General features: G+C 41.3%; 1 protein-coding gene across 1 annotated transcript in view; it reads left to right on the plus strand.

Annotated features, from left to right (window-relative positions):
* ncor1 (nuclear receptor corepressor 1) overlaps positions 1–15,483 on the plus strand; it is a 78,743-nt gene extending 63,260 nt beyond the window's left edge. Inside the window, exons 32-46 of the mRNA XM_084730801.1 lie at positions 269–493; positions 1,676–1,876; positions 2,319–2,468; positions 3,986–4,195; positions 5,460–5,595; positions 5,832–6,298; positions 7,286–7,399; positions 8,263–8,411; positions 8,503–8,720; positions 8,809–8,952; positions 10,186–10,331; positions 11,049–11,102; positions 11,199–11,402; positions 12,744–12,920; positions 13,033–15,483. Of these exons, the coding sequence (XP_084586927.1) occupies positions 269–493; positions 1,676–1,876; positions 2,319–2,468; positions 3,986–4,195; positions 5,460–5,595; positions 5,832–6,298; positions 7,286–7,399; positions 8,263–8,411; positions 8,503–8,720; positions 8,809–8,952; positions 10,186–10,331; positions 11,049–11,102; positions 11,199–11,402; positions 12,744–12,920; positions 13,033–13,259 (2,822 nt within the window). The 3' untranslated portion in view covers positions 13,260–15,483. The remainder of the gene's footprint in view (positions 1–268; positions 494–1,675; positions 1,877–2,318; positions 2,469–3,985; positions 4,196–5,459; positions 5,596–5,831; positions 6,299–7,285; positions 7,400–8,262; positions 8,412–8,502; positions 8,721–8,808; positions 8,953–10,185; positions 10,332–11,048; positions 11,103–11,198; positions 11,403–12,743; positions 12,921–13,032) is intronic.
* The last annotated feature ends 1,049 nt before the right edge of the window (positions 15,484–16,532 follow it).

Here is a 16,532-nt window from a genome sequence, read left to right on the forward strand (position 1 = left end):
TTCTTAGCCATTCATTACTTGTCTTACTCTATAATTACAACAATTCTAGTGTTGGACAAAACTGAATTACACATTTACCTTGTCAAAATAGGTCATCTTATTTGCTAGAATAAGCATATTAGGACTAATGTAATGTGTACTCTGGGTGAACTTTTATCCATGATTTTGTTTTCTGTGACATACATACAACCATGACACAACATGAAGTGTTTTAAAACTAAGCCTTAACTAATTAGAGAAACCATGTGTGTTCCTCTGTCCTACAAAGGTGGCATGAGCTCTGCGAAATCTGCTTCTCATGAAAGAAAGAGTGCCATGACCCCGACACAGAGGGACAGCGTCCCAGCCAAGTCCCCCGTGTCAGGTGGTGACCCTGTAGCCTCTCATAGCCCCTTCGACCCCCACCACAGGCCCGTTGTTCCTGGAGAAGTGTACCGACCCCACCTGCCTCCACATCTCGACCCCACCCTGTTCCATAGAGTGTTGGATCCTGGTATAGTGTTTAAATCATTATCATTAAATCACTATTCACACCATACCTATAAACTAACTATAAGGACTTCATGTGAACTATCATAAAAAAAATATTTTGTATTATTCATGGGCACTGCTGGGAAAAACAATTCTTGATAGCACTTGAATTTTACTGTAGTGTTTTTAAGGTTTGAACTCGAGTCCTCTGGCCTTACTGCCATCATTACACCCCCTTTACTAGTGAATTAGTATGGAAATATGTCCTCCTGTGCTCCCACCCATTGTGTACTTCATGTTGTAATATATACTTTATTAACATACATTAGGACTTCATACCTTACTTGATTATTCATTTTCTTAACACTTTACAATAACCATAATTCATTAATGCTAAATTGATAGTTAAATATAGATATCTATATATACTTAATAAACTATTTATTACACAATATATAAGCAAAAAGTTTTATAAACATCAGTTGCAATTTCACAATAACCATCCAGATGTTTATGGATGATGTGTTCTCACTCCCAACTCATCAAATATGGCAGCTTGGTCAACTTCTGTGTTCAAGTTAGCAATGAATATGCAGTGTCCAGGCAACTTTGAAAATAAAGGCACAAAAACTACTTGGCTAGGTTTAGGAAAAGATGATGTGCTAAAATAAGCATGTTACTTACACAAGTTCGCCCATGAAACCTAATGTATGCGAGTTACATATGAAAGTACGTACCATAACATAATCACCATGTGCAACTTTATAAGAGCACCCAAATAATGTTTGTAGAAACTGAGTGAACTAATGATCCATTAACAAATTGTTAACTGATTATTTTATATTAAACAAACTAATGTTAAAATGACATGAATTGTAAAGTGTAATTTTTTTTTTCAATTGTGAAAGAGGAAGAAATTTCCATACAAGGGCAGTGGGTTTGGTAGGGGGTACTTTGTTTATTTGTCTTCTCATGTGTACTTGTTTTTGGAAAAACAACTATTTTGCTTCAATCAAAATATCTGTAAAAAAAAATCTGAGTAAACTGACGAAAGCAACTCAGGCTGTCTAATTCATAGGCACTATATGCCCAGGATCTTTTTCAGCTATTGACGTCAGCAGTTGCGATCAGTATCTGTGAGCCTTCTGTTCATATGTTTTATTTTCTCTGTTTTTTTTCCCCTCTCCTCTGTCCACTGCTACAGCGTTCATGTTCCCCCGGCAGCCATCTCCAACAGGCTACCACAACACTTACCAGCTGTACACCATGGAGAACACACGGCAGACCATCCTCAACGATTATATCACTTCCCAGCAGATGCAAGTCATCCCTAGACCTGACATGACCCGAGGCATGTCGCCACGGGAACAGCCTGTCGCTATCCCTTACCCAGCCGGAGCTCGAGGTACGGCCCTCCACCAGCTGACCCTCCTCCTCGCCTGCCTCACCAGGCAGGGGAGGGGCTGTGGGTGAGGAGGGGCTGTAGTATGCAGACTGTGTGCTTGTGAAGTAGTGGCTACCTTTTCCAGACGCCCAGAAGCAAATGACCTAGTCCAATTCTGCTGATTTGCTCTTTATATTGGGGCTGCAACTGATTCGGCTACTACTCAATTTTCTGATTGGGTATGGTCATGCAAATCTCCATTTGCTGAGTGGTTGCCTCTTACAAGTTGACCACTATTCCACTCCCTTTGCAGCCCTGTTGCTTACTGATCAATCTGTATTTGGGAGCACTAACAGATGTAGGTGATGGGTTACAGTTAAGTGTATACGGTGTTCATACATTCAGAAATTGATGGATCGGTTCTTGTTGTTCACCGTTGGCCCTTTGCTTCTGTCTGTAAAAGGGATTATTGATCTAGCCCAGATGCCTCCAACTATCCTGTTGCCTCACCCTGGGGGAACAGGTACTCCCACTTTGGAACGCATCGCCTACCTCCCTGGAGCTCAGCCCCCTTTCCCTCCTAGGGCTTTCAACCCAACCTCCATATCGCCAGGTGAGGACCCCTCCCTCCCCCAACCCTACACCCCGTGTTCCCTTATCTTCCCTGCCAACGATCTCCGTGTTCCCTCACACCTCTGTGAGAGTGCGGCCCTGCACTGGCCTGAGGTGTCACAGGTCAGTTCTGCTGTCCAGTCACAGATCAAGTTGAGCCTTCCTGCAGTCAAACTGGGAGGGATTCTCACAGAGCTGTTTGACTGTTGCACAACAACAGGGTGAACTTTGTGTCAAGAAATTGTGCTCCTTAATAGATCATTGTAGGGGCACAAAAGTCTAAGTTTGACATGTGAAATGTTTTTTATACCAGGGGTGTCGAGCTCTCTTTAGTTCATGGGCCACGTACAGCCTAATTTGATCTCAAGCTGGCTAGACCAGAAAAGTGAATGCATAATAACTGTAACAATATCTATAACAATACCTCCAGATTTTTCCCTTTTTCTGAAAATGTTCACATTAATGAACCATTAATTTACAAAACAGGTGATGAACAGGCTGAGATGTAAATGCAAGTGCAATTTCAACAGTGACTCAGTTTACTCCCATTCAGTCGACCATCATTAAATATGCATTACAATTTATAGATCACTATTGCATCTACAAATCAACAAAGCATTTATGTATTTTGGAACTGAACAATATAGTATTTTATTTCTTTATGATTCAGAGAACTTGTCAAGATCTAGAATTTTTTTAAATTTCCACACCTGTGTAGTAATTCTGGCATCACCACATGACACCGGCCAAAGAGGAAGCTAATGAGGAATAATGTAACATTATCTCTTGCCTTACAAACCATTTACACATTGAAAGTTTGGGCAGTGCCTTCCCAACAGGGTTCCACCAGTATTGTTTTACAATCAAGTGTGATACAGTTTATTTTGTACTGAAGCTGCTGGCATTTGCATTTTTGCATTTTTTCCACTTACAGTGGGCCAAATTGGACTCTTTTGCCCTTTTGTTTCTGGCCCACGAACTGTATGTTTGACACCCCCGGTTTATACCCTGCTCATCTTTGAATGGTTGACTTTAACAATTTGTTTTTGTCTGCAGATGAAACTCTGTAACATCATTTTATCTAATCTGAACACACTTGTGATATGTAGACATGAATTCACTAAAGCAGTAATTTACAAAACTGAGAGGTACTGAAATGATCTGATAGGTTTATAGTTGTTTTCAGTTCCATTTTGGACTGCCAAGTTGTTTTTAGGTTTAACTTAAATTAAGATTAAAAAAAAAAAAAAAACTAAATTCTTAATTGTCTAAAGTCTAAATTAGAATTTGTCAGAGTTCAAAGAGTTATGAATATTTACAGTGATATACAGCACCATAATAGTATGGTAATATCCCTGGGACAGAATATTACCACCATTGTGTTGTGATAGATTCATGTCTTATGGCCATATGGTTCAGATTTATAAAGGACGCCTGATCCATCCTGCTGAGACTCTGTGAGTAATGCGTGTATAAATTGTGTGTGTGTTTGTGTGTGATGTCTGATGTTGTCCTCAGGCCACCCAGCCCACCTTGCTGCTGCCGCCGCTGCCAGTGCAGAGAGGGAACGGGAGAGGGAGCGTGACCGGGAGCAGCAGGAGAAGGAGAGAGAAAAGGAAAGAGAAAGGGAGCACCGGGAGAGAGAACGGGAGCGAGAGCGGGAGAGGGACCGAGAAATGCGAGAGCGAGAGCGGGATCGGGAGCGAACCGCTGAATACATTCGCGGAGGTGAGTTGTTGTGTTGCTGTTTAAAAGTAAAGCAGAGTTGTGAGTTCAATTCAAATTCATTATGTTTGTATCATTTTATGATTCCAGCTTCACTCATCTTTTCGAACACTTGAATATGCTTGAGTTTATTTATTCCAGACAGAGAGAAACAATTGGATTAAGTATTTATATGGGAATTCAATGCAAATATTCTCTTCTACTGAACGGATTATCAAAGCCCTGATACAGCCTTTTGTGATCAGGCCAGTCTCTTGTGATTGAGGTGGTTACATGAGGCATTTTTATTCTGATTGGACTGTATCATTACGATTATTAGTGGAATATTACGTTCCATATAAATGTAGCTAATGTGTGCTTTGTGAAAAAAGCTTCTCTTTGTAGCAGTTTGGCATGGAAGGTAAAACAAAGATTGAATGGAACCCAAATAGAGAAGCCAATATTTACGTCTTTGTCTATGAAGCTGGGTTTGCTCTGACCAAAGATCACTGATATGACGTGACATTCACTGAATAGTATCTTGCTTTTCTTATGTTACATTAATATAATTTGTTGAAGCTATAATATGTAACATTCCTGCATTAAAATGTCTCAAAACAAAACGTTACATATTCTGTTGAGTTGTGTACTTGAATTTTCCCAAATGTTGCCAACAATGGGCAAACCCTGAGAAATCTGTATTTTATTCAAGGCAAAGTTCCTGCTAGCTGCTAGTTGCTATAACTTTCAGACACAGGATGTGTCACATACATGAGGCTTGAAGCCAACGAACATGACTTAACATAACATGATTAAAACTATTACCTCGTCCATGAACATGTTTTCTGCCTGAGTTATGTCATATAGATTGTTTTTACAATGAGGAAAATAATGGGGATCAAACTACACATTTTTTTCTTGTTTTAAACATGAGAGAGACCCCTAGTGGCAGAACATACATATTGTACATTTAAAAAAAGCGCATCCTGTATATTTACTGAGTCTGCACTGCAGATTTTTTGTATGCAGTCAGAGTCTTGCAGAATATTTTGATCATGCTATTGTATATGTATTTATATTACACATCAATATGAACAAAACAGTAAAAAAAAACATTTGTGTCACTACACAGTGCTGTAGACAGTGTATACATAGAGTAGCTTATTCCTGTCATGACTGCTGACAGCGCAGCTCTTAGGCACTTAATTTTGAAATACAATGTTAGAATGTTTCCTGTGTGTGTGTGTGTGTGTGTGTGTGTGTGTGTGTGTGTGTGTGTGTGTATCAGGTGGACCAGAGCAGCCAGGCCGGCCAGTGAGTCGAGGTTATCTGCACTCGCCTTCTCCCTCGCTTAGGACGCAGGATGTAGTAGTTCAGCAGCGACCGAGCATCTTCCAGGGCAAAAGTGTCATCACCTCACTAATGTAAGTCTTTCATTTTCTAACTTTTATCAGTTCACACTCACTCTTTGTGTATTTGTTTTTATGTATTATGTTGAGGATTGTTAGAGACACATGCTTCAGAAATGTGTTTTAGGTCTTTAGTTTACATTAAATTCTCAGTTATGGACTTCAGATGCATTTGGTGGGTTTTTTTATTTAACTGATCCCATCCTTCAGGAAATATGCATGATGCCTTGATTTCTGTACTCCACCCTCAGGCCTCATACAGCAGCAGCAACAACAGCCGCCCCAAGTAACTCTCGCTACAGTACTGCAGCTGATGCTCTGGCTGCTCTGGTGGATGCTGCTGCTGCCTCTGCCCCACTCATGGATGTGGCCAAGGGGAAGGATAGCAAACATGAACGGGATGATGACATGTCTGCTCGGCGAGCCGCCAGTCTCTCTGAACAGCAGCAACAGGAGGCAGAACGGCGATCCATGCAGTCACCATATGGTGCAATGTCTCTACCAGGGGGAAAGCCCCATTCAGCTTACTCAGAGAGCCCTGGAGTTAAGGATAAGGGCCCTCAAACCTCAAAGTCCCGCATCGAAGAGGAGCTCCGGACCCGTGGAAAGACGACTATCACAGCCGCTAACTTCATTGATGTCATCATCACACGGCAGATAGCCTCGGACAAAGACTCACGAGAACGAGGCTCTCAGAGCTCTGACTCCTCCAGTAGCTGTGAGTGTGGTAGATACATGTTAATTAAGAGTTAGCTGATATTATTTCAACTGCACTTAAAGAAATTGTTTGTATTATTTGATGAGGGGTTATATGAGGTACTGAACATGCCCCCAGTTGGAGAAGCAGAGGGGCGTGTTCAATAAGTACCAACATGGAAGCTAAATAATTATAGCAAATTTTAGAGGCTTAAAGAAAGATCCACCTAAAAAAAAATATCAATATTATTTTAAGTGTATGCTCTATAATATTTGCTGTCAGATAGCCTTTTCTGATTGGGCGTTACACAAGCCAAATATTGCTCTCTCTAAACCAACCAGAGTCCAAGGGTAAAATCTGTAATTTAATTTCACATAACATGGGAGTTGCTGGTCTGCCAATGCTGCAGTCTGTTTGTTTGTATTATTTTCTCACTTTGGTGTTTTAAAATGTTAGTTAGGATTCACCAAAGTCACACAATAACACAAACAAACTAACAGACTGAGACAGTGGTAAACCAGCAACTACCATGTTCTGTGAGGTAAAATTACTGATTTTACCTGTATAATTTGGTTGGTTTGAAGAGAGAGATATTTGGCTTAATGGGGGGTTTCCTGTCAGAAAAGGCTGTCTGATGACAAAGTGGAGAAAATATTCTAAATAAAGTGTGCATTTAAGATGATATTTTTTTAGGTGAACTTTTCTTTAACTGGCTGAAATACCTTTTGTTGCTGATCCTGTCCACAGCAGTACATTGCTCACCTTCCGTGCTAGTGCGCCTCTCTGCTTCTACGAACTGGGAGTGCTGACTGGCATCTACTATTGGTAATACACTGACTATCGATAAGTACCTCATACGACCCCACATCATATAATCTGAACAGTCCCTTTAAGCGCAGTGCGACGCAGCTGGGTGGATTTAAAAGAAGAGTAGATCATGGTCAAACCTTAATATTGTATCCTTTGTTTTGCATAAATGCTATCTATTTTTCCACACTTGTCCTTCAGTGTCATCCAGTCGATATGACAACACCGGTGGAGGAGCCATCGAGGTGATTAGTCCTGCTAGTTCTCCAGTCCAGTCGCAGCAGGACAAACCAGAAGAAGGGCAACAGGCAGCAGGTATGAGCAATACCTCCTGAGCTTGAGCATACATTTTTGGAACAGGTCGTATAACTGAATAATGTTTCAATTCATTTGTTTCAAAGATTTCTTGCTTCAGGTCAAGCATGACGTTAATGGATTTGTCTGGGGCTAAAGGCTAAATTTAGCTGTGAGTCAAGTGGAGTAAACATACCATAGCTTGAATGACTTAACCCACTGACCTCGTCATTTGAGACTCCATTCCTTTGCAGCCGTCTCGTCACCAGACTCCACTTGCACTTATTCCTGTCACCTGCAAACAAATGTAGATCAGTAGCTGTTGGCATACAGTGTGTTAGCTCCTCCTAGTCTCATCTTCCCTCACCTTACCCAGAGTCTCCACTACACTATAAACAAAGCAAAAAACAGAAACAGTGATGGAATCATAAGTAACAATAACTTAACATATGTTCTATGGTATTCCTATTTCCATTGTTTATTGATCTCTTCTTGAAGTAGGAGATCAGGAATGGAGTAGCAGATAACAGGAACCAAAGATCTTGGAAAATATATTCCCAGTAATTTGTTTCTAGGCTTAAGCTCTAAGAGCTCTAAGAATTCTGGTATTTGCTCCAGGAACCACTTAAAAGTCAAAGGTGATTCTATTTTTCAAATTACAAGTGTGCATTTCTTTCCAAAATATGTTATAGTAATGACTACTGTACATTTTCTTAGATTTCATTTTTTAAAAATCTAAGTCTATTTTGAAGACTGCTTTGGTGAATAAATTAGTCACATTCTAGAAACTTTTTAACAGATCACATTGCCAAAACAGGTGCATAAATAGACAATTATCTTGGGAAATTTTATGCATCACTCTGTTCTTTGTCAACTTTCACCAGCTGGCATGCGGGCCTATGACATGAGCCGTTACCGGCCATCAGGAGAGCCACCACAGCCCAGTCCCCAGCAGCCCCCCTCGTCCCAGGCTGACAGCTACTCCCAGGTCTCCAAGACACACCGGGTCATGACCTTGGCAGACCATATTTCGGTAAGAAATGCTAGAGAATCTGAAAAAGTAATGCGAGGTTTTACCATAACATCTAACTAACCTGGTTTTGCGGTCACTCCCTGTCATGCAGCATATCATAACCCAGGACTTCGCCCGGAATCAGGACCCTCCTCCCGTCTCCTCTTCAGCTTCGGCCACATTCCAGAGCGTGGTGCCACCTGTGTCCTCCTCGGGTCGAGCCAAGGTACCCAGCCGCTACAGTCCGGAGAATCAGGTCCAGGCCCCACACCATCAGAGACCCTCCAGCAGAGTTTCCCCAGAGAACGCCCCAGACAAGTCTAGAGCCAGGTACATGGACCAGCCAGCGAGCTCTGAAATAATCAGATTTTCTCCTCAACCACTGGCTAACATTTGTGTCTCTCTGCTCCCTGCCCAGGCCGGGTAAATCTCCAGAGCGAGGGGGCAGGCAGATGGAAAACTATGAACCCATCTCACCACCACAGAGCTACCAAGGCATGGACAAACAGGAGGGTGGAGGGCCTCCACCTCAGAGGAGAGAGGCTGACAACTCCGAGATCAGGTGTGGGATCTCCACAGCTAGGATATGTGGCACCTTGAAGTTTAATTCTATCAGTCATTTCTTTAAACGGATTGAAATAGACTCTGAATCAGTTTTGATATTTATATTAAAGGGATAGGGCGTATTATTTGAAGTGGGGTAGTCAGCGCATTACATACATGGCAAAGCAGAGAAAGAGAGACAGAGTACCAGCATGAATTCTAAACAATGAACTGTTGTTGACAGGGTCAGCAGCAAAATGTATTTTAGCCTGTTAAAAAAAGACCCAACTAAAAAAAAATCAGTATTAGTTTTAGTATTCACTATATTTAGAATATTTTCTCCACTTTACTTTGACATCAGACAGCCTCTTCTGACATGAAACCACCATTACATAAGGCACATATCATTTTCTCCAAACCAACTGAACCCCATGGGTAAAATCAGTAATTTTATTGCACAGACCTGGGAGTTGCCTCTCTACTGCTGCCTTGATCTGTCAGTTTGCTTGTGTTATTGTGTTACTTTGGTGTTTTAAAAGGTTAGTTTGGAAAAAGTCACACAATAACACAGACAAACTAACAGATCAAGGCAGTGGTAGACCAGCAGCTTCTGTGTTCTGTGAGGTAAAATTATTGATTTTGACAAAGGAGTCTGGTGGCTTTGTACAGAGTGATATTTGACTTACTTAATGGGGGCTAAAATGTGCTGCTTTGCTGCTGACCCTGTCCACAGCATTATATTTCTTAGTTTCCTAAACTGGGAACCCTGGTGCTTTTAAAACTGTGGGTGTGTCGACCAACATCTACCTCAACCTCACTTCAAAAAATGCAAACTATCATATTAAACGTTAGAATATTGTTGATGAAACAATTTAAAGGGTACATACAGTAGTAGTTGATTACAGTAGAATGTAGACGAGAGGGGAGAGGATTTTTCTTTGTGCAACTTGTATATGTGTACTCTGATATAGAGGTCTTGTCAGCTTTAATTATGTTGTTAATATTAAATAACAGAATTTCTACTCCTGATCTACACATTGCTAAAGTTACTTTCCTGTTAGCGCCCTGACATTTGATGCCTGACTGTATTAGGCTGTAAATCAATTTCCTGTATGGATGCCAGCAGGCAGAGCGTTCCCTCCTGTCAGCAGTTGTTTGACATCCCAGTGGAGCTGAAAGGGCCTAGTGCCCAAGGCTTGTTGCCCCTGTTGCCCTTTTGCTGTTTGACTCTCTGCCCTTTGTCTGGTTACAGGAGTGACTCGCGGTCCCCTGGGAGTGTCAGCTATTTGCCTTCCTTCTTCACCAAGCTGGAGAACACATCGCCAATGGTGAAATCCAAGAAGCAGGAGATCTTTCGTAAGTTGAACTCCACCTCTGGTGTCGGTGATTCTGATGTTGGTAAGTGGGTCTTCTCTTATCCTCTTACTTTAAAGGGACAGTTCAACCTAAAATCAATTTTTTTTTCCTCTTACGTGTTGTGCTTGTTTTGCCACTCGACTTTTGGTGCCCAAAGCACCAAAAAAAAAGAAACATTTGAAAAACTCAACAGCAATGTCTAATTTCAGAAGTCATTACTGTGTTTACTCAAGGTAATCCACAGTTGCAAACAGTTTCATGTAGGAAGTATTTTCTTTCTACCAAACAACACCTGCCAACTGTATCACCACGCTGGAGGACACCATAAAAATTTTGATTCTGCACTGTCACTAGCAGGAGCCTCTCATCCATTTGTAGATGCACAATTCACTAAGTAATGATTTCTGCAAAGACACATTCAAATGTATTTTTGCACTTTGAGACATCTCTCAAGCTAATATGTCCAAAACTCTGCAACTCACATCAAAACAATCTAGAAAGATTAAAAGCACTACAGTTAAGAGGAAGACTGTGTTTTGGGTTTAACTGTGCCTTCAAACTAACATGCATGCATCAAACGATGGAACAAACTGTTAATACGTGTGCATGCAAGTAATTTCTGTTTCTGGCTGCTTCTAATTTTCCAAGCTAACTGAGCATGTGATAACATCGGAACAACTTCATTTACTGGACCATTTTTAAGTTTCTTGTCAGACATTTGTTTTTTTTTTTTTTCAACAGCTAATCATTGTCTTGCAGGAAACGCACAACCAGGCACAGAGATCTTCAACTTGCCTGCTGTTACCAGTTCCAGTAAGTGGCAGCGTAACTCACTCAGACACTTCACAGTTCAGTCTTCACTGTTGTCTCATTTCTCATTACATGTTTTGTTGTGTTGTTGATTTGTAGGCAGCATCAATCCCAGGAATCACTCCTTCAGTGACCCAGCTAGTAACCTGGGCCTGGAGGACATCATCCGAAAAGCCTTGATGGGCAACTTGGAGGAGAGGCAGGAGGAGCACCAGGGAGGAGTAGGGGCTCAATGTGCCATCAACAACACAGCCAGCACAGGTGGTGACGGCCGCCAGGAGACTAACCCATCACCCAGTATGGGTAGGCACTAATTACAATGTCATTACAGAATTAATGTTCAGAAGTGATCTTTGTCCTGTTGTGTAAACTACCCTAAGTTTGTCCCTTAAGCAAAATATTTCCTTAAGCTAGGGGATGTAGGAGCATTTAGGGGCGCTGCACAAAGCCTTTTAGGTTGTCCCCTTGCCCAAGTGTTTAGACCAAGTTACTGCACACGTGCACTTCATTAAGCATGTTTATACTTCAGTTATATTCTCCCGTAATATACTTCACAGAATTATTGTCAGTGTTAGCTTTTATTTTGTGTTGGCTACTCCAAAACAGACAACAAAGACAATACAAAAAGTCACATAATCCAAAGTAAATTGAATAGCCATAAAAAATGCACACAAGCAGAAGATGTGGCAAGAAGTACGACAGACAACAAAATCAATGTGACAATTCTTGTTATGAAACAAGATCTAGATGAAGAAACAATTAGATATGAAGATATTACTGTGACACTGAGAAAGGAGAGCCAAACATTGACAGGAGTCAGTAAAAACTGGTCAGTTTCAGTAGTACAGTATAACTACAGGGGCGGCACGGTGGTGTGGAGTGTGGAGTTTGCATGTTCTCCCCGTGTCTGCGTGGGTTCTCTCCGGGTTCTCCGGCTTCCTCCCACAGTCCAAAGACATGCACGTTAGGTTAATTGGTGACTCTAAATTGCCCGTAGGTATGAATGTGAGTGTGAGTGGTTGTCTGTCTATGTGTCAGCCCTGCGATGAACTGGCGACTTGTCCAGGGTGTACCCTGCCTCTCGCCCAATGTGAGCTGGGATAGGCTCCAGCAGCCCCGCGACCCTTACGGACTAAGCGGTTACAGAAAATGAATGAATGAATGAATGAGTATAACTACAGTAAATGTATGAGAAAGAGTTATGTTAACTTTAGATACCTAGGTGCTAAGTTACTAAGCCAGACATTAAATCTCTACTTTCTTAGAAGTTGTAGATCAATCAAACCAATGGATTTTTTTCCGTCCTGAAAAATGCGTATTATCTCCTTCAATCACCATAAATTCAGCGATTGTCTTCATATTACACAAATTATTTCACTTTAAGAGATTAGTATTGATCACTGATTGTTTTTTGAGGTAAATAGTTGCTAAGGACCTCATAGTGACACATGATACTCAAGTAGCTACGGGCAAACACTTAAAGATCAAAGAGTGTTCCCTTACAACATCCTAAGGAAATCCTTACTGTCATTTTATGTTACTCGTTTTGTTAAAGGCATCCTCAGCCTTGGTGGTTTAATGCAACATGGGCTCTTAATTTTAACACGTTGCTGATTTACTACCTCTGCCTGTTTGAATCTGCAGGGAAGCAGAAACAGGGCAAAGCCAACAGCCGGAAATCCAAGTCACCTAACTTGGGTCAGGCCTACTCTGGAGGGGAGCGTCCCTCTTCAGTGTCCTCCGTCCACTCCGAGGGAGATTATCACAGACAAGCCCAAGGCCAACCCCAGTGGAGCTGGGACGAGCGACCCTCATCTGCAGGTGAGCCATTCAGACTCCGCTGCCTCAAAGCTGTCTCTTGTAAAATCAAAAACAGAAATACCCAAATCTGATTAATGTACATTTTGATCGCTTTCTCTTCTTCTTTGCGCAGGCTCCATGCAGTTTCCATACAATCCGCTGACCATGCGCATATTAAGCAGCACGCCTCCCACCTCCATAGCTTCCCCCGCCATACAGAGCCAGCAGCAGCAGCAGCAACAACAACAGCAGCAGCAGCAGCAGCAGCCACCTCCAGCTGGAGCCCCGGTGGCCCAGCAGCGCGTGTGGCAGTCTCTGCTGTCAGAGCAATACGAGACCCTGTCTGACAGCGACGACTGAGCCCGGCTTGATACAGCCCCAATAACCAGAAGAGAGGCCCGCGCTGAGGCTTATCCATTCACCCCCCTCTCCTAGAAACTAACCTCGCTCAAGGGCAAGGGCGACGAGTAGACGGGGTGGTGTCCTTTTTATTTTTGGTGCTATGGCACCCCCTGGCTGTAGGCTGACAGTACAAGCAGCAGCAGCAGCCTGTGACAGGCAGGGCTCTCCAGAACAAGACTCGCTTTTGGTCCGGAAGCACTCACCCAGCCTGTCGGGGAAATAAACAAGAACTCGTCTGAGGGGAGGACATGAGTTATAGTGAAGATGAAGAACTTATTATGTAAAAAGAAACAACATAAGAGACTATTTCTGAATTTTTGTTTGATTTCTGTAAAGATATACCTTGTCTTTAAGAAAATCATTGTATGTAAATAGAGTAACCTTTTGCAGTGTTTTTCTTAACTTGATTATTTCTTATTTTAATGTCGCTTTTAAATTGATCCACTTCAAACGGGAAGAGTCGGGGTGTAATCTTTAATGTCACAGTTGGTCTCTCCCAGTCCACGCCCACCCCCACAACACCTGACACCCACTCTAATATTTTTACCATAGCGACGCTAAGAGAGACCGGACCTTTTTTGGTTTGTACTTGACCATGTGTGGAGCACAGAAAATGTGCCACCCTGCGCGCCATCCACCAAGCACCACCACAGCCTGAACACAGTGGACATCCAAGGATGAAACAGACTTATCATTTCAAACAGCATTGATATTTGCTGCCTGTCTTCGCCACGTTGCGGAGATGATGCATGGATTGTAACTATCAGATGGTAGAGGTTAACTTCTCGTCCCGTTCTAGACAGAGAAATGTCTTCAAAACAAAGTTGAGAACACTGGTGTCATAGCAGAAAAGGTGAAAAGTCTGATATAAGCTTAATTTTGCCGGAAAAGATATCCTTATGACTACTCCTGGACCCCGTCTGAATAACGAGAGTGAGCCAATGTTTTTTTTTTTTTTTCAATAGAGCCATGGTGTGTCACATGTAGCTGTCTCTCTCTGCAGTTTCCAACTTGTCCAGAATGATCTGCTCTGCAACGTTGTCATGGTAAAGAAAAAAAAAGTATGTCAGGTTTTGCCATGCCTTGTGACTTGAGAAAGAAGGCAGCTTTAACTAATTTTCTCAGAGATATACGTTGGTGTTTGATGTTTGTATTTGTTTCTGTAGTCCCTCTTTTTTTTTCTTCTTTTTTTTGATACTGTCCTGACAAAAATCTGAACTCTGTAAATTGTCTTTCCATTACACAAAAAGACAAAACTAACCAAACATAAAGAATGGTCTGCACCATTGTTGCACTTTTTTTGCTTTGTAGCTTTTGACAAAAAAAAAGCATACTACCTGCTGTGTAACTTATTCAACCTCCAGCACAGGAGTATACTAAGATGTGCTTTAAGTTTTTTTTCCCACCACTCACAGAATTCTGGATGTTTTGACTTCCTGTCTTCTTGTAGCTGGTACATGATTTTGTCGTGTGACACTTGCATCACAGTTACAGTTTTTAAGTGTATGGTACCGTTAAATGTTTAGAAGTTTGCTGTCATGGCGATTCAAAGCCGTGACTACTTAATCTCTGCTTTCATTGTGTCAATCAACTGGCATAAAGCTTTGAATATGAATTATACTAGGTCAACTTCATTAATGGCAGTAACGTTCCTTTGGAAGTCTTTTTTTTTTTTTTTTAGATATGTGAAAAATACCATATTTTGGCTTTTTCAGCTTTCACTTTGCTCAGTTAACAAATCCATTCTGCTCTAAACTTGATATTTCCTTTGTTCCTTTTATTTTGATTTTGAATCATTTGTCATAGCACATGTTCAGATTTTTATTTTCTGTCATTTTCAACATCTTTGTTTTTCATCCTGTTTAGATGGGATGTTATGTGTTTACAAAGGCAATGACAAAAAAGTTTACAAACTTGAATCTTAAAGAAATCCGACATGAAGCCGAAAAAGAATTGGAGCATCTTTTCAGCTCTCTATCAAACACACAGTGGTGACTCTTGTTTTGTTTTTTTGTTTTTTTTTTTGTTTTTTTTTTTTGTCTTTTTTGAAATTGAGACTTGAAAACCCGTGTATCCTATGATGTTGAAATGCAATGTTTGTATCGCACAATGTCTCTTAGTAGGCTATTACAAGAGTTCAGACCAATCAAATAAAGTGGTTCAGTCCTCCACCACTGAAAAATGTCTCTGTCCTCACTAGGTGTGCCTTCTGTTTATTGACTTATTTTCCTCTTGTAGCTGTACCCTGGTCATAATTGTCATTGACTGAGGTGTACAACCATTCATACATTTATTTTTGAATTGTGGTGTCAGGAACAGCAACAGGTAATTTCACTGAATGTGACTGACATCTCAGTCATTAACAATGATTCTCAGGCTTGAATGGAACAGAGCCTTAATCAGTATCATTGACAACAGCTGCGTTTACCCCACTATTTTATGTCAACATGGCTGCTGTGAAACAGGTCTCTTGAATTGTCATTAAATTGAAAAAATGTTGTAAAATAGAAAATTACTCATCAAAATGGGACCCTTTGTAGTACAGATTTAATTTAGGCTTAATGTAAAATAAAGGTTTTGTTGCACCCCCAGTTAACAGCAGTAAATAATTCTCATAGCAGACATTTGGCTTGTCAAACACAGATGTGAATGCAGATCAGTGGCTGCTTTCCAATGGGGTGTGCCAGTGTCGGGGCCCAGCGATAGGTTTGTTTCACAACAGGTCTTGACTTGTCACAGCAGTGAAAGCACAGTTTCTTGTAATAATGTTAATTATGGCCCTGTTATACTCAAATATCATGGTAAGCCATGTCAGTTACCCAGCCTGCGCAGTATGTCTGTTATTAATCACACCTGTGGTTCTTCTTGCTGCTATGATATGCCTGTTGTGAAAAGCATGAAAAGATTAGAAGATTCTGGCTCACTGACTAGTTACTAGTTAAACCTGTGCTGAATGACAGGCCTACTCCTGCTGACCTCTTGTCTGTGGACACTGCGTTACAAATCACTGGGACAGTTGGGAAAAGTCATTGACAAGGTATTTATTAGGAGTTTGCACGTCATTACCTTATAATTTAAAAAATGAATTCGTAAATCAAAACTGGCGCCTTGAAGGAATTAAAATAGTATGACTCAACCCAAGGACAGTTTGGCGTTAACATGTCATTTGTCCAGTGAAGCTGTTGAACACATGTCTGTGTGGGACACACACAGGAACAGACTGATAGCAGG

Source organism: Lutjanus erythropterus, chromosome 11 (genome assembly GCF_056507025.1).
Source record: "Lutjanus erythropterus isolate fLutEry1 chromosome 11, fLutEry1.hap2, whole genome shotgun sequence".
Classification (NCBI taxonomy): Eukaryota; Metazoa; Chordata; class Actinopteri; order Lutjaniformes; family Lutjanidae; genus Lutjanus; species Lutjanus erythropterus.